The 21,099-nt window shown below is 40.6% G+C and overlaps 1 protein-coding gene across 2 annotated transcripts in view; it reads left to right on the top strand.

The window, feature by feature from the left end:
• emilin3b (elastin microfibril interfacer 3b) overlaps window positions 1–21,099 on the top strand; it is an 85,523-nt gene that overhangs the window by 55,285 nt on the left and 9,139 nt on the right. Inside the window, exon 1 of one of the 2 annotated variants that reach the window (XM_074681696.1) lies at window positions 10,494–10,794. The exons of the other annotated variant lie outside the window; for it this stretch is intronic. Within the exon in view, the coding sequence (XP_074537797.1) occupies window positions 10,610–10,794 (185 nt within the window). The 5' untranslated portion in view covers window positions 10,494–10,609. Of the gene's footprint in view, window positions 1–10,493; window positions 10,795–21,099 lie in introns of those variants that run through there. 2 annotated transcript variants of the gene reach the window in all.

Raw genomic sequence — 21,099 nt, 5'->3', positions numbered from 1 at the left:
TTTGGGACTCAGGGGGGAAAAAGCGGAAAGAAAAGTGACTGTAGTGGAACTATGGGTACACCCCAAAATGCCATTCCACTCTAAGGGCTACGTCTTTATGAGTGAACATCCTCCTGGTTCCATTGTGGAAAAAAAAGCTCTTTCCATTTCAGGAAGGGCCCTTTGACCCCTGTGAAAATCCTGTTTGTCTTGTCTAGTTGAGGAACTGTACTGGTATAATTTCTTACAGAGATACTCTTTAAAGCATAATTACAAAAATATTTTTTTAATATCCAAAACTGTGAAATATCAATGCAATTTTTTTGCAGTGCACTCCCTGGAAAGCTCAGGCAGGCTGCTCGGCTGACTCAGGGAGCACTCTGAAAAGCAGAGCTTTAACAATTCTAACTATATCCATTTGACAAGAAATAGTTCAAATTTATAACGAGAGCGTTCCTGGCTGAAGTGTTTTTATCAGCAAAAATAATGATCCCTCATAATTTTGAGCCCGGCGATACCTTTCCTAAAGGTCTTACCCTCTGACTCCCTGACTCAGGGCGAGCTAGTTAGCAGTCTAAGGTCACCCCTGTGTTTGTGCTGGCATGTTCTCACATCAAGCTCTATAAACTTATTCAAAGGCTAAGCCGTATCCTTAACAAGTCCCTGTATAAAAACAAAATTGAAGTAGTTTTAGAGACATCACATTGGTTTCTGGAGGAATGTAATGAAGGGGAAAAAAAGGTGGTCATCATACTGGAAATGCTGGCTCTATTTAACATGAGGCAGCTAAAAACAAGACAAAATATTAAAAGAAACTCACAGTAACACACAAAGGATAAACAAGTAGTAAAGTGAAATCACGGCTACACTAGAAAAAATAAGCAAGGAAAGGGATAATGAAAAGGTCTCAGGAATCTAGGAGTGGTATTAAGGAGTAACTTAAGGAAAGAAATCTTACCCACTTGTTATCAACACACAGACCTCATGAGCCTCAGTGGAATAGATGAGACAGACAGGAAAAAAGGGAGACTCAGGCCATGTCCACATGTAGCCGGGTATTTTCAAAAACCACATTTCCCCACCTCGCTCGTTTTTGAAAATACTTTTGTCCGCACACAGCAGGAAAATCCACCAATAAGTATGACTAGAGGCATACCAAACCCATTTTTGGCAGTGTTTTTCAGATGTAAAACCTGTGCCAGCCAATCAGAATGAGTCCACGTCATTCAGCTGTGACATTTAAGAACATAACTCTATTTATCGGCATCCACACAAAACCATGATACTGGAATTTTCAAAAATCTTCACTTCGGCCAGAGTTTTCAGAAAACATTGTTTTTTAGTGATATAAAATATTGGTAGTGGCAAGGGCTTCGCGTACAGCTATGAGGCACCTGTCGGTCACATGACCTGAGCTGTGCCTCTGTTTGGCCGAGTTTGGGATCTTAATATCCTCTGAGCTGCCAAGTTACAAAAAAACTCACCCCCCGTACAGTGTGTGCTGATAGTAAAGCTAGTGATTCAGACAGGAGACGTTTTTCAAACTAGGCTGTAAATAGGTTAATTTCTGCTTTAAAAACTGCTTTTTTTGGCTTGGTGTGTATGTGACTTCTGGTACTTTGGGAGCCAGCCCCAAGCGAACACTCGAGAAACAACAGACTTTAGCACCTCCGCGTTGTCTCATATTATTAGACCGTAGGTTGCTGCGTGGAGTGCACTCGTTTCCTGTGGAAATTAAGAGTTGGTCCCTCACTAGATGCTTTTAAAGGAAACATAATTGAGTGAAATAAAAGTGTCCTGTGTTAATCACATATGGAAAACTCACTGGAGAACTCTCTGAAACTCATTCAACTTGCTTCATCAAGAATACACAAATATGACTACCTTCAGATTCTCTTTTGATTGTTGTTGAAACCGGATTGGTGTACCAATGTGACATCACTTTTTCAAGTTAGCTCGACCCACTTCAAACCCCTGTAAAAGGAAAATGAAGTAAAAGATAAATTATGACATTCTCCCTGTGAAATAAACAGATTTTTTGGCTCAGGTCTTGTGATATATAGCACTTCACATGAAATTTTACCATCCCTGAGCACATTCAGAATACTTCCTCTCCCCCTGTGGTTGGATACCTCCGGTGGGTCTGTAATGCCCTCAGAGTGGAGAGAGTGGGTAATTTATCACTGTCCTTGTTGAACTGCAGTAGATGGAGGTCTGATTTTACTGCTGGTGTCACATGTTAACGAGCAGAGTTTATGGTGGAAGTGATGGAGGGTCACACCACCTCAGAGACTAACACCCCAAGTGATACAGATGTAATTCAATTTTCAAGTTTTTTTCTTTGCATGCATAAAGAAAAAATGTGATACTTTTTAAATTTTATGTTTTTCTCTCCGGCTATGGCTGTGATTTATTTTGAAAGTCCACAAGCAAAATCCCTCTGAAAAAAGAGAAATAAATAACAACATCCCCCCTTAGCTTCATGTATTAATGAAGTTTGGGTTACTTCCTGGGTCACTGCTGTAAATAAAGATTAAGTTTCCTCCTCAGTGCTAAGTAGCTGATGTCACTTAACTGGAATCTGTCCATGTTTTTCAGACTTTTTCCTCACTTGCTCTGTGTGCTGGTGTCTAAATCTGATAGAAGTCTGTCCTGTGAAAGTCCTTTGGGCGAGGAATGGTTCGTGCAGAGGTTAAAGCAATAAAACATATAGATATAGATTTTATGTTTTATCTGCACAAATTTTTGCACAGTCTGCAGACCGATGGCTCCTGTCAGAATGAAGAAGGTGGACACAGGCTGTGTCAATATGAAAAAAGAATTACATGGGAATTCAAAGCCATATAAGATTAATAAATTTGACATTTTGAGGTATATTTTGGGTCACTTTACTACCTTTGTTTTCAGCTTAAAATCCTGTTCCTCTAAAGGCTGCAAACTTTCAATGTGTGATGTTCAAGATATCCTGACATCAGATATTCTCTCTGTCTATGGTACAGGTCAAAAGCAGATAAGGATGCTTATCTAAAACTGCTCACAGATGTAGAGAAGAAGACACTAAGTCTAACACTAGTGAGTACAACCATGTACTGTGTAAAACTCAAGAAAAACTTTTAAAGCAAACAAACCAATTGAGCATGTATGATGGTTTATGTAACGCCTCAAATACACCAGATGCATCTGCAGTGTGACTCTGTTGTGCTGCAACATGACTGCGTTTGTCAACTTACACTGGCAGTGTATTCAGTCTGATAAGCTGCATGACTGACAGACAGCTGGAGACACAAGACCAAGAAGTTCCAGTGCTTCCGGCTCCCTTGATAAGTCTCTCTTAATTCATGTTGGGCTGTGAAACCTCAAATGTGTTGACTCCTGGTCTGGCGCTGCACATCATGTTTGTTTGTCATGGTAGTCAAGCTAAATATAAACTGATTTTGGCACGGTCTGTTTTATTTTGAAAGTCACTGGGTGTTTTAGGTAGGTCCCGGTCACTACTTCCTTCTCCGCTCGATTTTCTCTATGCTGAGTTTATGCATCACAGCTCTGTGTCTGCATAATAAAATATGATTACTTTGGAAAAGCCAATCCTACTCAAAGAATCAACAGAATGAGATTTTAAAAAGGTATGAATTATTTTTAAGCTGCCACAGTGTTTTACTGAATATATTTTCTTAGATTGGTTATTTCTTAACAGTACATCAAGAATACAGACATTTCATTAGTACAACATGAAAAAAGTTCAATACAATTTTGATAACCAGTATCATTCATGATCATGGAAAAAAACAACATAAGGACAGACAGGACAGAATATATTTTGAAAAAATATTTTAAAATTCTTACATATTGACATAAAACTTTAACTAATACATTGCCACAACTGGTGCCCCTCTCTACTGTTGGAAGTCAAGTCAGACCCCCCGCTGCTGAGGGTGTCCCTTTTTTTTCTGCCTTAAAGATGGCAACCCTACCTGCAGCATGGCTGAGCAGCTACACAGACCTAATGCAACAGAACAGATTTAGTGTAAGTTGACACATCGACATGAATGATACCTATTTGATCTGTTTGCCGTGACAGAACAGAGACACACTGCAGACGCATCAGCTGTAACTCAGTAACAAACGGAGTGAGGCCTGCAAGCTAGTTCAGGCAGCCGAACCGAGCTGCACTGCTATACACATATCACATGTCCCACTCGTCATTACAATCTTCCAATCATGTCCTCTGCCTCTCAATTTGGTGGTCTATTTAAACCTCTCCCATCTCTCTCTCTCTGCCTGTCAATGTCTCTGCTGCCCCAGGTTTGTACTGCTGCTTGATTTTTTGACCCCACCACCACTCCTGCAACCACCTGCAGGCTCCAGGGGGAAATTGTGTTCAGTATGTTTTGCTCATCACTCCTCAATGTTGCTATGTAAACTTATCTGCAAGAAGGGATGAGGCTGATGCCTGGGCGCCAAACATATAGAAATATTTGCTGCTTAATAAACAATTTCAAATGTGAGTTGTCAGACAAAAGTCAATTTGTAAGTTTTAGCAAACATTACATATTCCAGTATCACTACATGTTTTCCTCTGTGTTTTTTTTCTATTTTTCTGTTAAATATTTAGCTCCCATAAAGTCAGCATGAATCTTTTTAAAGCTCCTAATAGTCATGACCTAACAGTAAGAGAGCCACACATATCTCTTGTTTTTCTTTAACATCTGGACAATGTGCTGCGGCAGATCTCTGAAAAGTCTGCCAGTCATTTCTTTGAAAAATGGTGTTATGGAAGAGCAGATCCGCCTGCCAGGGTAGACAAAAACTTGGACACTAGTTTTGTCTGTCTGATTTTTTTTGAGGTGAGAGTTCCAGGAACTCTCACCACTAAAAGGGTGAATCTTCAACAGAGAGGTGAATACTTGGGCAGCTTCACTCATCGTAGATCTTTTGAATCTGTGTGGCCAAATTTCAGATATACAGGACAGTTCCAACCATATTAGACAGACTCACAGAATCATTACTGCTCAGGCTACGTTTGTCAGAGAAATTCCTGTGATCAAAACTGCCTTTAAAAGACAAACAAATGCCTCCATGGTGGTGGACCTCATCATCTGGCCGTCCTGGTGTGTGTTCAGTAATTCCAACATACATGAAAAAAGAGTTTGGGTAAGATTATGGATTAATAAATCCACAAGCCTGTCTTTTTTTCTCTTTTTACCTCCACCAGGAGGTTGTGTTTTGGGCAGAGTTTGTTTGTCTGTGAACAAAATAACATAAAAAGTAACAAACCAACCTTGATTAAATTTTCAGGAAATGTTCAAAATGGGATAAGGAAGAAGTGAATAAATTTTGGTGGGGATCCAAATCACCGTCTGGATCCAGGATTTCTTTAAAGGATTCTTTATCATTGTGAGATAGGGCCGGTTTCACCATTTGTGTATATAACTCCACGATAAATGGTCAGATTGGTTTGCAAAACAAGACAAGGTCACGATAATTTCTGACAGATGTAAAAGTACGATCCAGATCCTGGCAAAATTCTGGACACCAAAATCCAGAGTATGAAATATGTACTGGGTCAACATAATTTTCAACACTGTCAGGTAACAAATTATCATACAAGCTGTAACTAACGCCAAATTGTAGCAAGCAGTCTGCTTAAAGGGAGTATAACACTAAAGTAGGACTAAAGTGTTGCGTGATAATCATATTATGCTTGGCGGAGGTCTGTGCTCTCTACGTGATTTAACTTTGATACAACTCTTTCATTTACCTTCACTGCTGTGCTCATGAACTGTAAAATAATTCAACATCTTGTTGGTGATGCTTCCCAGTCTGCTTCCATAATTGGTTGTTGTAGATATTCTGTCAGAGGCATTCAGAAATCGTAGGTAAAAAGTATGCTTCATGTTTCTGATTCCAGACTGGGGAGGGTCTGGCATGGTGAATTAGTGGCAGTGAATTAGTTGTATTTACGCCACATACTTGAGGATTATTTGGACAAATAATTGGTTCTGACGAGCCCCAGATCAGGCCCTAAGTGTGGCTTAAAATGGATTGAGTGTGTCACCAGCCTTACAAACGATTTATTTATACAGCTTTCACTAGTCCCTGAAACTTAATGGTTGGCAGTGCCTTTTTGGTATCTCTATTTTATATATCTCTATGGTATCTATTTTTGTCTTGTGAGTCAAAATAACACTAAACATAATAAATTTCATTAACAGTAAAGTCTAAACATTTTTTCTTTAATTTGCATTGACATACAGGAAATAATAGCCCCTGTATGGGGTCCTCCCCCCTTGTACGATCAGTCTGTTGGCCTTTCTTTTCCACTCATCCAATTCTATAACCCAGTGGTTCTCTAACTTGTTTTATTCATGTACTCCCTGTGATGTGTTTTTTTTTTTTTCACAAAGTACCCCCCAACAAGCACAAAGCAGTTTTGGATGGAAAAAAAAAGAACATAGCACTGTACTCTCAGTGTCTACTGAATATGATATTAAATTTATGAACATAAACTTATATTGGATTCAAACATTGATTAACCCTCCTGTTATCTTTGGGGTCAATTTGACCCCATTCAATGTTTATCCTTTAAAAAAATAACAGTTAACTTTTTTATTTTGGCTTCATATTTCCTGACTTTTCCTAATTTAATGGGAACTATTGATTTAGCATAAAATTATTATGATGATATTTTTTCATTTTGCTGTACACATATTGCACGCATCGGTGTTCCTCTGGGGTCAATTTGACCCCAAGCTGTTTTAGCTGTGTAAAACTTGTCTGTCTGTGTGTGACACATGTATGACCTTAGATTCCCACACCTGCAGGTGCAGAGTTAATTCTTTTGAGTTGACACAAATGTCATTGGGGGGGGGGGGGGGGGGGGGGGGGGTAATGGGAGGAATGAATGTATGTGTGTGTGACCTACTACTCACACCTGCCAAACAGAACTGATATTTCCCGCGCTGTGGAAGGTGGGATATTCCAGCAAGGACATTGGTAGTTCATGTAAAATAAGGGAGGAGCAAACATAAAAGCTTGCATTGCAGCTCTCTGTCCAAATCATTAGGGCCCGAGAACGCCAAACGCAGGTTGGGCGAGAGCCCTATTGAAACCCTTGTGATTATTATTCTACGCCTTTTTTCTTCTTTATTATTTGTTTCTGCCAAAACATCCCCAAATTGTATGCCCTTCGCTTGAAAAAACGTGAGCACGCCTAGCCCCAAAATTCGCATGCCCGAAAAAATGTATGAATCTGCAACTTGCACAAAAATGAACGCGCCCCCCAGGGGATTAAAACTGCGACCCCTTGGGTGACTGAGCCACAGCTCTAAAATTTGGTGTGTATAATAAGCATGCCCAGCCCTACAAAAATAGTCCCTTAAGATTTTTGTGCTGTACAAACACGGACTTCGCTATTTGGGCCTAAACATTGTAATTTAGCGATTTTGGCAAACGTATTTGAACAAACTGGGTTTTTTCGCTTATCAACTCAAAACTTGGCTTGACTATACTACTCCCATTGAAGATCAATAATCATAATTGAATTTTTATATTTTTTGCGGTGTGGATATGACATGGGCTCAAACTCTGCCACTGCCAGTCCCAAGCCCGGATAACAAAAGAGGAGGGGTGAGTGAGACGTTATAGTGACCACAAATATGTTACAAAAAAATAGATAAAATAAGTAAATAAAAATGTTTATGAGAGTAAAGGGGGGGTTACCAACATCAATCAATATGGTCCATTCTTTGAGAGTCATGAATGTGCACCCCAATCAGAAAAGATTTGGATGAAAGATTTGAAAGATACACAAACTCTAAAACTATAAGTTTGACATGATGGTGGCGCTGCAGGAAAGGTCATATCATCACCAAAACCTATAGGGTTCATACTCTTGTGGTCATTAATGTTTTCAGTAAATTTGAGAAGATTTGGATAAAAGCTTTTCAAGATACATTATTTCTGGTTGAAAAGTTTGGCCTGGTGGTGGCGCTAGAGGACAGGTCAAGGTGTCATTATCAAGGGGTTATTTATGTATTCAACAAATAAACAAAGTTCCTTGACCAAAAAACTTGGTCAACTATTTTCTGTAAATCATTTTCTGGGGGCAAATATCCCTGGGGTCAAATTGACCCCAAGGGTAAAATGTGTGAGTAATATTTGAGGACGATAGGAGGGTTAAATAAATGGTGATAAAGGAATTTTGCTTGGTTGCTATTTTTTGAATATACATCTTTGAATCTTGCATACCCCCTGGAGTGCCCTTGCGTACCCCCAGGGGTACATATACCCCCATTTGAGAACCACTGCTATAACCAATAGGTCCAAGTCTGTGATTCCTTCAAGTTTGTTTTCTTTAATTCTTGGATCATTCTGTCTGTTATATTCCTCACTAGTTTCTGCATTGTTTTCTACTCTCTTCTTCGTGTCTTTTTAGGTGATTTGTCAGCCACCAACTACAAACTAGCCAATCAGAAAGAAGTATTTAACACAGTATTGAGTAATAGAGCTGGGTGGTATTACTTTTTACCTAACTGCAATCAATTGGATGATATGATATGATAGAAACAACTCTAACTGAAAAAGATTTTTGCATTTTCCCCCCAAGGTGTCATCCATTTCCATCAACCAGAACCCTCAATGTCTATTTATCAACACTTTTCCTCTGTTGCTGTTTGAGAGCCGTTGAGTCCGATTTCTATTTGGAAACCCTTCCACTTATTATGCGTCTGTTTGTATACCATGAAGCTGTGTGTTTTTCTTTCAAACCAACCTGTAAATGAAGAGTAAATAGAGCAGGGTAAATGGTGTGGGATCCTCACCCAGGTGAGAAAGACACAGCAAACCTACCAGCCAAACAAAGAAGCCAATTCAACTCCAAGTCTTCTGACTCGGGGTGACAATCACTGGTAAGTCATGTGGCTTAATTTATTGGAACTTTAAACAGTAACATTTAATGAATGAATTAATTAATATAATTAATAAAAAGAGACACACAGATCTTTTTCATGTCCCAGCTTCAGAAGTTTATCACATAATCTCAAACTGTGGGCAAACTGAACCATCTGGTGAATGCAAGGTATGACATGTCAGTATTGAAGACAGCCTCATCGTCCGAACATTTGTTTTTGTTCTGATTGAGCTACAAACAAACCAACTATGACAGATGTTTGCTGCTGCACAACAGAAAAATAGTTACAACATCAATAGGCTTCCAGGAAACAACAAATTCTGTCCAGTTGAGGATGCCAAATTGAATCTGATTGTGCCACTCACTTACGTAACAACAGCCCGGAGCTGCCAGAAGCCTTTGTGTCACGAAAGTAGCACAATAAAAGATGTTGTGGAGAAAATGTAAATAAATAATTACAATCAGTTTCACTTTTCTTTGGTGAAATTGGTTTCTTGTGACAGTGTGTCTTGAATGAGTCAAAGCAGGACATTGTAAAAATAAAACTCACTTCACCTGACAGCAATCCTCTGATAATAAAAAGTTTTTGAGAGAATTTTTCGGCCTGAATAAACTTGAATCCACACACTGATCAAATTCTGATCCTCTCATTATTGTAATTGAATCACTCTGCCTAATTCCCAGTGCAAAGCTGCTGAAAAACACAGAGGGTAGCTGTGCTCGCATTCAACAACTACATGAAGGAGCAGCACAACATAAGCAGGGGGTCTGGGTGTGGATCGCAACTGAAGCTGTGGCGAGGATTTTTAATGAGTGGCCGCGGTGAGGCGAGGAGGAGGTCCATTGTGTCGGGAGCTGCAGCGTCTTATAGCTGGCAGCGGCAGCAGCCACACACTGGGGCTGCACTTTGATGTACAGCTGCTGCAAGAGCAGATGGAGGAAGAAAAGGAGAAAAGAAATAAAAGTTTTGAAGGATCTGAGAAAGAAAATCTGAAATCCTTTGAGATTTTCTTGAGAATGTTAAGCTGAAGAAAGAAACATGATAAAAAGCTGTTTTGGTTCTTCAGATTTGATTTGATTTCATCATATATTTTATTCACCGTTGATTTTTTTTTTGAGAAAGACAGAGAGAAGAAAGAAATGACCAAATGATATTAGCTTTCACTTCCCCCACTCCTGCAGAGTAAGGGTGGGATATGCAAATCCAGTTAGTCTGCCTGCCCCTTCAGAGGCAGGAGAGCAGCACGCTGCTGCTTGCACATTCACCCTCATCCGTGCAGAGTGCAGAGGACTCAGAGAGTTGAACCTAGAGTCTGCAGGTCCAACACACCCATGCATGTGTGTGTATGGAGCTGAAACTTTCCTAGAGACACTCTCTGTCTTCCCTCCTTCTCTCTTCTCCTTTCCCCTCCTCCTGCACACCTTTGTGTTGTTTTCCTTGCCCCCTCTTCTTTCCTCTCCCCTCCCTCTTCAGCCTCACTAGTTCTCCCTCTGCTCTGTCCTGTGTGCTCAGACTGTCGGTGAGTGTGCGAGCTGAAGGGGTGTGCGGGGCCGCGATGCTGCTGATGCTACAGCTGTTTGGGCTCCATGTCTCCTTCAGGGCCCGCTGAGGAAGAAGATACCGCACGTGAGCTGGGGGAACTTTAACTCAACACTCTGAGAAGCCTGAGAAGCCACTCTGACAACTGAACTTTTAAAGACTTTTAAAGAAAAACAGAAACAATGAGGACCAAGTTTTGGAAACTGATTGCACAGATCCTTTTCTTAGGAGTCTTGCTCTCTGTGGTAGACAGTAAAGGAACTTTCTATGGAGGCCCTGTCAATCCTTTTTATGCAAACAGATACAACCTGTACAAGGCTGGACTCAACCCTCACCATTCACCAAACAAGCCCATGACCCGTCACAAGTAAGTGCTTTGTTTTTTGGCCTTGTCACAGGCGCTAATGCACGTTTTATTCCCTCCTTTCCATCCTGCAAGGGATTGACTCCAAAAAGCATTCCAAGCAAGACCCACCTCATACTGTATTTCCCCTGAGAAACACATGTCACCGGCAAACTGCAGAGAAAAATATGGTTTCAGTTAGGGGCATCAGCATCGGTAACAGATCCTTGAATTGACTCTCTGTTTCTCTCTTACTCACCATCAGCTCTTTTCTGTGGTTCACACCTAAAACCATCTGTGGTGGAGGATAAACATTATAGAGCAACAATGACATGCTGCTTTATGAAAACAAAGCCATCATTATGGTCTTTATGGTGCAGCTCGGGGGGTGCTGAGTTGATGACAACAGTATTGATCCCTTACAGGCGGTGGAAGTGTGTGTTCGCTGGGAGGAGGGCTCAATTAGAGGCAGGACTGACAGCACAGCTGGGGACCTGCTGCCAGAAGGGAGTGGTACAGCTAATCTCTGATCACTGTAAAAGAAATAACACAGTAGTCTCACGTGGGTTTGCATGGGAATTGCTATTGAGAGTTTGTTTTCTTCTGCTTAGCTCTTCCAGTGTCAACAGAAGAGAGGAAGGACTCTTCTTTTTTTAAGATCTGATACTGCTGACACTGTCAGGACAGTCAAACCCCATTAGCACAGAGGAATAAAATCCCAAGTCATGCACGCTATTTGAAAGGCATAAATCTGTGAGATAAACCAGAGTCTCGCAGATCTATTTTGCCTGGAAAGAGATGGCTCCATGTTTGGCCTGCAGGGCTGTTTCTTTTTTCTTCTTCCTCCCTTTCTCCGTCTTTTTTTGCTTGGCTTCCTCTGAGAGCTGTTATGTCTTTGGACAGCTCCCCAGCTACCTGCTGCTTCACTCAAACTGCCACAGAGCACTGCCGGTCGCCAAGCCCTGCCCAGTGTGCCATGCACCCTCTCCTCCAGGGAGCAGGTTCTTCGGCATCGCCCGTGCTGAGTGCAACATGATTGATCTCCACTTTTCACCTACACAGTGTAACCTTCTCCCATTCTTCTCCTTACCTTTACAGATCACCCATCACAACACTTCTCTCACAAATATAAACTTTTTTTATTATTCATGTGGTGAAATAACAAGACACCGTCGCCCATTACAAGTTCTTTGAAATTTGATATTGACTCACTGATCTGTATCTGTGTCATGCTACACCATTCCAGGTGCTTCAAGTCCCAACAGCATAGTAAAACCACTATGTGTGCACAAATTCTTCATCTCTACACATTTTATAGGAAAACTCTGGAGTTACCAAGATCTTCCCCAAAATTACTGGAGTATCAGTGTGTTACTCTTATCAGTAAACAGTTACTGGATAACACATTGCAGTACTTTGATGCTAAAGAAGGCTTGAAATTATATTGACTCATACAACAACAAAAAAAGATCCAAAATGTTAATTATCACATTCATGCAGCTACAATTACAGTTGAAGTAGTTTTATGTTTGATGTTCCCGTACTTTTAGGGCCTGTGTCCACTGGCAGTTCCAAACATGTTCATTTCAAGGCACTTCTCACCAGGAGTCACAGTTGCATGTTCATAAAAGTTGTCAGCAGACAAACTCTAAGAAACACACAGTCAGATTCTCCTCTGAACAGACCTCCAACATCATTGCTAAAAAAACAAAATCAGAGGTCCCGCCCCTTCCTTGATTTCATTGGTCAGCAACGAGATGGGACATTGAAGAGAGTGCTGTTTATTTGCTGAGCACTGAAAACACTGCTTTGCACTGGTTTTGTTTATGTATTGGTGCTGCCAGTGGATAAAGCACTGTTAGTGTACACAGGCCCTTGTTCTTTTGTGATAATATTTTTATTCTTGTCTTCCCTTCCCTGTAATGTCTGTAATATCCTATGGAGTATTTTTAGAACCTATTTTATCAATTTCTTATTAGTACATTAAACATTTTGTAGTTAAAAGGAGCTAAAAAAAAGAAGGCATGGCTTTATGGTTATAAGTTGTATTTCTCCTTACTTCACATACTTTCACTTTGCCGTTATTGTCTCCTGTACTCTATGACAGCAGCATCGCCTTACTTTCTGACAGAGGTGCCAAAAGGTCTATTTCCATTCATCCATTCATTCCATCAAGCCTGAGTCCTATGATTAATAGATTAAACAGCCGTTAAGGATTGCCTAATCCAAACTAAGTGATCAGCAGAGACAGATGGCGTGGCTTGTCGTTGGTAGCTGCTTCTGTCCCCCCCCCCACATGTCTCTGTGTCCAACTATAGTGTTTATACAAGCACTGCTGACCCACCTTGGACACAGTGGGCCCCGAGGACGTGTCAGTGTCAGACCACCACCGCAGACATATGAGCTCAGTTGTTGTGGCCTTACTGGTCAGTGGAAATAGAGACTTAAAAATAACACACGTGCCATGATGTGTGTGTGTGTGTGTGTTTGTGTGTACATGTGTGTATGTTTGCTTATGTGTATTTTGGAAATGGATTTACCCATGTGCTTTTACAGATTGTAAATACAAACGTTTGCTTTGATACTGACCACACAGTCACATGGACAAAATGAAGGACAGTCTTTTTTTTTTCTCAGTCCAGACATTAAGAAAATTCTCAGCTGTTGGCACACCTCAGACTTTTTTCTTCATGTCGAATTATTATCTGTGTTTTGGCAGCAATGTCAGTGATTTGATTTCACAGTCATTCCTTTCACTCAGTGCAACCACATGCTGCAGAGAGAGAAAAAATGTTGGCCTGTCGCCTCTAAGTCGCTGATTGTGACTGATATTAGTGAGTTACCAAACTGTGCCTGTCACAGTTTTATTTCAGAGAAGTTTATATATTCCCAAAGCTATAAAACAGCACAAGAACAGTTTGGTTCATGATATCTGGAGTGTTTTGAGGTCAAACTTTGAAAAAATAGCAGCTTTGAAGCAAAGAAAGTATGCTTAGGTCTTGAAGTGCAGACATTTTTGACAAAGTGTCTGTACTTTCAAGAGTAACTCAAGAAAAGGAAAAGAGCAGTAACAATAAATTTATCCAACGTCTCACACGCATCTCTCACCATGTTGTAGTATTACATGCAAAGTCTGCACAACAACAGGTGAAACACTATCCCAGAGCCTTCAAATCATCCCCTGCAATTGGCTGAGTAAATCAATTAGAGTCCCAACAGATGCGTTATGTCTTCACTGATCAGATTAGAGACATATCCAAGGGCTTTTTCTTGATCTATTGGACAGAGATCAGAGGGGAGAGGTCAGTGAGTTGGTAGAGGTCAGAGGTTGTGGACTGGCGTTGTAAGTTTGTGTTGAGTGTCCAGTGGAGGACAAGAATGGAGCCAGTCTCCTGCTAAGGGTCACAGAGGCTGGGCAGTAATTTCCCAAGCTCCTCACCAGCACAAATCTATGTAAAAGTTTGCTTTCACTGACCCTTCTGCCAAAATGTTTGGCATCTCAAAATGTGCCCTAAGGAGTATTAAAATGGTTACAAAACTGAATCAGGTCATCTTAATGCCAGAAAAAGACCTACAAATGCAAAGTGCACTATCAGCCAGCCAACTGAGTAGGGATTTATGTGGTTATTTTTAATATATTTTACTGCTCAGTAGGGGTTACATTCTGATTAAGCAGTGTTATTTTTAAAGTTAGATGAATGTGATACTTTATAAGAAGCAGAATTAGATTTTTACACAATACACACAGCCACAAACAGATAGACCACATTTTTTTCCACAGAGGCAGCCAAAGTTAACGTGAAAAGAACATTCCTGATGGTCGCTTTGAGTAAATCCGTCGTAAACATGGATTTTCAACCACTAAAAGCCAGGTGGATGATTTAATTTGATGACTGAGCAAGTAGTTTTCCCTTGTTGAAGCATCTAAAGTTTGAACAGTGGTGACTAATGCATACTTACACACCACTGGTTACTACTGGTTGCCAGTGTTGTATTAAAGCTGAAACCTTGTAACATACAGCCTTATCAAGAAAAAAAGTACACTTATAAAGGCAGTGCTTGGCTTTAAGCATCAACAGCCTCTACATTACTTCACTGCACATACATTTTAACCAACTGGCAACCTTTGGTTTTAAAATGAAGCCATGAAAGTGTAAAAAGTGGACCTCAGGCTCCATTTCATTGCTTTGGCCACTTCCCCGATGAAGGGACTGAGCTGACTGGCATTCTCTGTGGCAAATACACTTACCACTGACAGGTACCCAAAGATTGTGTCATGAATAATATCTGTGATGTCATCCATCTGTTCCTAATACAGAGTTTAGAAGCCCATCGTCAGCCATATTAAAAATACAACGGGACACTTACAGCTACAAGGTGCCCGCCTGTCAGTCAGGTGAGCTGTGGTCTTCTAGACTATTCAGACAGAATTAGAATTTCCAATATGTCAGCTACCACTATCAAGGTTCAAAAGCCGATGGGTGACATCATCAGGACCAGACCACATCCATGTTTCATTGAGTCTATGTGATGGACATACATACCTCATCAGAATTTTAAGACCAGTTGAAAAATTTCAGGAATTCACATTTTGCACTGTTATATCTTAAGAAGGTTCTCAGCCGAGCTTCAAAATGCAAAAAGAAGAAATGGGAATGAGACAGAAAAAAATCTGGGTAAGCAATTTATTGCAAACAATGAAACTAAAGTAGACCGTCCATCAGCTGTTCAAAAGTTCAAGACCACAGCCTTTTAAAGTCAAAATCTGCTCAAAAATGTGGATTCATTGTAATTTTCTGTCAGGTATTCACACTGGCATGACCCCCTGATGGCAAAGACTAAAAAGACATCTCTCACTGAACGTTGTTGAACTGTTGAGCTGCAGATTTTGAGGGTTATGGAACAACAAAGTCAATTGGTAGACCCCCATAGATTCACCAGCACTGAGCCGGAGGATCTGATTGGCTGCCGGTCTAGTTACGGGATGATCCTTTGACCCAAATCAAGGCTTTTACTGGTGCCAACTGTAGCCCAATAACCAATCAGACCATATCCGCAAGATAAGGACTTTGAGGCCTTATCTCCTTCTTCACAAAATTCTTGTTTGGACTTTGAGAGCACCAAACATGGGACATTGAAAGGTGGAAAAAAGTTTTATTCTCTGATGAGAAAAAAAAATTAACCTTGGCAGTCCTGATGGCTTCTAACTCTTCTCATTTTTTGCCCCAATCCAATTTCTTCTTTTTGCATTTTGAACTTTTCCTGAAACCTTTTTAAGATCCAATGGTGAAAAATGTAAAATCTTGCAATTTCTGAACTGGTCTTGAAGTTTTGATTAGGTGCACACACACCAGCCAATCTCTGTGTGTAACCTCTGTAATGCTGACACACATGTACTTTCTTGTTTGATTTACATTATCTATCTGGTCTTCTCTGCTTTAACGGCTTGAAATATAGGGCTTATGGGAAGTGATGTCCATTCAAGCACTCAATATGGAATCATTTTTCAAAGACAACAGTTTTCCTCCAACACCCAGAGTGAGCGACGGATTCAACACGATGTGGTAGTTCAGTTTTTCTTTAGTTCTCCACAAATATCACACAGGGCCCTCTGTTTTCAGTATGTATTTTCTTTAATAGATTTACCTGTGCTCTTGAATGGCATTGCTTTGTTCAACAACAATCTTTTGTGCAATATAGTGCTGCTGATTTAATTCCAAAGTGTGCTTGCGGCTAACAAATGAGCAATTCTCTCCTGATACTCTTTTATTTTAAAAGCATGGAGAGCTAGTCTTATTCAAAGAAGATTATGTGCTTTGGTCAATGCCTGAGGATAAAGTACTGATGTGTTTTTTTTACTAATGATGTTTTAGCTTCTGGCTGTACTCCATGAGAAAAATACAGTGAAACAAACTTAGTGAACATATGAGTAATCGAACCACCAAGTTTTCTTTTTCTTTGAAAGCAGTTTCAAACCTACACGGTTTCATTTCTGTAGTGAGGTTTAGAGAGTGATAGCCAAAATGTAAGCATGTAAAAGTAATGTTCTGCATTTAAACTACAATAACCAGAGCTGGGGATGGATGACAGTGAAATCCTGGAGTTCAGTGCATCACGTTTCTCCTTTAACCCTAATCAGAAACCACAAGAGCAACGTCAGTCAACTCTGAACCAGCGCTCCTTGAAGATATGCCAGTTGGCTGGAAACAGGTTTCATTAAAAGCATATATATGGAAAGAGATGGTCCCTGAGGAAGGTTGCAAGCTCATAGACACGGTTGTTAAAGGTCCTATTAAAGATTGCATGGCTCTCTTTCTGTCCTGCTGTGGTCATAAATCTGTCAGAGACACCAGCAGTGGCCAGGGTTCAAACAGTCAGGAACCCTGCAGGTAAGAGAGCGGTTAGTAATGAGGGAGGTGAGGCCTTCAGAGCCACAGCGTCATAACAATGGAAGAAGAGGTGGCCGGGTTAGAGGGCCTGGAAAAGTCAGGGTCATGATGAGGCAACACAGAGGGGCTTCATTTAAAACCAAAAAGGGGAAGAAGAAAGCAAAGCTTGAGCCAAAGAATGAGCAGCAGTGCTGCTATGCTTAGATAAGTAAACAGAGATTACCTGCTCTTTGCAGACTTTGCAGAAAAAAGGGGAAAAGGTATAGTATGAGAAAACAGGGAGATTGAAAGGTGAGTTGTTTGGTCTCTGGAGAGGGTGGAGGTTCAGCAGCAATAATATTTGCCAAAAACGCTCCACATGAGAATCTGAGATGGGAATTCCTCTTTCCCCCTGGGAGGCTGTGAAGCGATTTCAGGGCTGTAATGCTATACTGGAAATATTTACAGTGAGACCAGACCAGTGGTTAAAAGTGACACTGAAATGACAGAAAAGGGTCAATGTTTAGGAGTTAAATCAGGAAGTTTATCAGAAAAGTGTTGCTCCCATGTTTTGTTAAAAAGTAGGGCTTTGAAGTTGACTGATGAGGCAAAGGGTAAGGCCAGGTGACAGTGGGATGTGCACGTGAGCGCTAAATACACTGATGAATTTAAATATGTGTTATGTCAGATGGGTTGGGTAGTTTGGAGAGGGTGTGGATTATCTAGAGACATGTTTTTTAATTACTTAGGGTGTTTTCTTGCTTTTTTACAACAGGATTTAACATGTAAATTCCTTACAACATTAGCAAAATATTTGATTCTTGAAAAAAAATGGGCAGAAATATTTAAAATGTCACCAGAAACATCCAGAACAGCAGCTGTGGGAGCCTATTTGCAGTTCTCTTCTGTAAAGGTCTTTCTGTGGATACACACACAGGCAATGAGTAACATGATGTTTTGAGGTATTCATTTCCTATAAACTTCCATACCAGAGGAGTGGAATATAATCAGATTAGATGCATTTAAAGTAGTGATAATTCAGCCAAAGGAAGCATTCTCAACAGCTGCACCTGTGAAGACAGCTTGGCTCTGGGCAATGCAGTGTTGGTTTCTATGTTTAATTTAACCTGGCCTATTTTATTTATCTTGATCAATCAATTGAACTGGCGACCAGTCCAGGATGTTTCCCGCTTCTCGCCTAATGGCTGGGATAGGCTCCCGCAGCCACCCGCAACCCTGAACAGGATAAGCGGTTCAGAAAATGAATGAATGAATGAATCAATTGAGCTGATTTATTACCAAGCCAATACTCTCTTTCCAACACTGTTTATGACAGGTGTACCCTCCAAAATATTGATGCTGTAGATCAGCGACCCCCTGCCGTAGGATTACACCAAAAGGCCAATCCAAAAACAGACAAACAGAACAAACAAAAAAGGCCTAAGATGCTTAATTTAGCTTGGCCACCTAGGTGGAAATATGCCAATTATCCAGTATCCCAAACATTAGTGAGCAGCAAGAGTCAATGGCAGAATAAGCTGTTTGGCATTGGCATAGAGGATTTGGCAGATTTTTCCTGCATAGGTGTAACCCACATACTAAGCTCTGCTGCTCATCCCACTAATGCATGCGCCTTAACTGCGGAATGATTAAAGAGGAAAACAGACTTTCTAGAGCCCCATTTCTGCCAAGTGGTTCAGTTCGGTTTGTATCGGCACAGCAAGCATTTTACGGCGTTTCCACTGACTAATCCTAGGACAGCACCACAAATACCTGAGACAAGCCGTACCACTTTTTGGCACCCTTCTGTAGGGGTACCAGACTAAACCGATCTGGTCTTGATCTGCAGACCGTTGATTGGTCGAAAGAATCGTCACTTGCCATGCGAAGGTGGCTGCATTTCTCCTGGCAGCACACAGTCTTCTCTGAAACAAAGCTTGAATACACTTTGTATCAAAGAGCCACATGCCGTTTACAAAGTCTTCCATCGTTGCTCTTTGTTTATTGTTTTGCATTTTTCTTCTTTGTTGGATTTATTGGCGTGGTACACTGTGTCGCGTTACTATGGCGTCACACGATTATGTTAATGATGCGGCTGTTGGCATCCAGCTTACACGCCACCTACCACCAGAGGGCAAGGTTGGCTGTGGAAACGCAAACAGGACCAAGCTTAATTGAGCCAACCCGTACGAAACCATATTGATCTAAACAGGACTGCTTGGTGGAAACTGGGCTAAACAGTATGATTTATAGCCAAGAAGCATTGTTACAAGAAAAAAAACAATCTACTAAAAACAAATGATCTCACTTTTTACTTAGTTACAGAGTTTATGATTATTCATAGACGTTTAAGTGTGTTTTATGCTCTGGGAGCTCATCCTATCTTGGTTTAGTGACTGCTACATGCTTCTTTTCCCTTGTTGCATATCAGTGGCCATACCACATATGGCAGAGCTACCAGCATAGAGCATGGCCACTTAGCCTAAGACAAGTCCACCCATTATGTTTCAATGTTGAGATGTGTTTCCTATTCAAGATAACTGAAGTAGTAAAGAGTTTAGTGTCCGGTAAAAGTTCAGGTTTATTCATAAACTTTGAATATGATCAAATTCTCATTAATATATTCCCATTCCAAGTACAATACCATTTTGGAAATATTGGCACACCTACTGATCATCACGATAGTTTTGATCTCAAAGCACAGCTGTGCTTAAGTTCAGCCTCTCAAAGCTGCTAGCATAGCTGTTGACCTTTGCTGGGATTTATTGGGTATATAGCTGACTTCCTATTCCTCTGACCCACCTTTGTATTCTTTTTCTAAATCACTCAGGCCCTTTGAACAGATGCTTTTCCTGTCCCAAGGGCAAAGTCAAAGTTAAAGGTTCATCATGCCTTTCTTGCGGCTGCCCCATAGCTAAGAAATAATTCACCTGTCAGACGTCTTTCAACCTTTTTTCGGAACAGATTTTTTTTGTGCTTAATTGATTAGTCAGAGTATGAAGATGCCTTTCTTAGAAGACAAAGTGCAGATGCCTGGTTTCTGCCACACTTATTTTTTAGTTTCCATGTTGCTGTTTCTTGGCTTGAGTAAGGCTCATAAATAAAATTGACTTGACATGACTGACTTTCACTGTCTGGCATTGACTTGGTTATCCTGTAAGGTCAACCACTCCCATCTGTCACTGATGAGTGCTAAAACAAACATCAGAAAGTATTTATACTGGACTAAAACAGTCTGCTTGTTCCACATCAGTCAGGATGAGGTGTTAATATAGCTTGGAAAAGTCCCTCACTCAGATCAAACTACATCTAATTTTTATTTCACCTTCAGAGTTCCAATTGTTGATGTCTCAATCAGGAAAACATCAGATTCCACACACAGCAGACAAAATAGAGTTGTCTTCCACCCTGTTGTAGCTGAATGGTTTGAGACAGTTAAAGTGATTAAAAAGAAGCACATTTCTTCCTCATATATGACAATCCACACATCATGAGTTCATATTGCTGTCGATAAAGCTTGTTTAATCCTCATCCTGTAGAGTTGTTCAGTCTCAGTAGACATGAAAGCTGCATCGCGTGTATGTTATATGTGAGAGAGAACCAGTGTTAGTTCAGCTCACAACCTATATCTCTATCTCAAGTGCACAAACTCTTCATTTATCCTGTAAAGATCTGATTTTACACAACAGAGGAGGTGACCTGTGCTTGCCCCGACCAACACTGCAGCACAGGGGGACAGGATTTATCTCAGTGCTCCACTTTGATTTTTGCAAAGCCAGAACCCCCTTTTGACTGTACAACACTGAGGATAAAATATCACTCACAGACCCAAATGACATTGACAGATCTGTGAAAACAGGCAAAGAGTGTAGGGCGGGGAAAGCTGAAACTGAGACTTGGAGAGTGTTTTTTTTTCTTCCAGTGTACATCTGGATTCGTGAACTTCTCAGACATTGTGTGT

Source organism: Halichoeres trimaculatus, unplaced genomic scaffold, assembly GCF_033239565.1.
Source record: "Halichoeres trimaculatus isolate MK-OKI-2021-1 unplaced genomic scaffold, fHalTri1.1 fHalTri1_scaffold_11, whole genome shotgun sequence".
NCBI lineage: Eukaryota > Metazoa > Chordata > Actinopteri > Labriformes > Labridae > Halichoeres > Halichoeres trimaculatus.
This window is presented reverse-complemented; position numbering and strand designations above follow the sequence as displayed.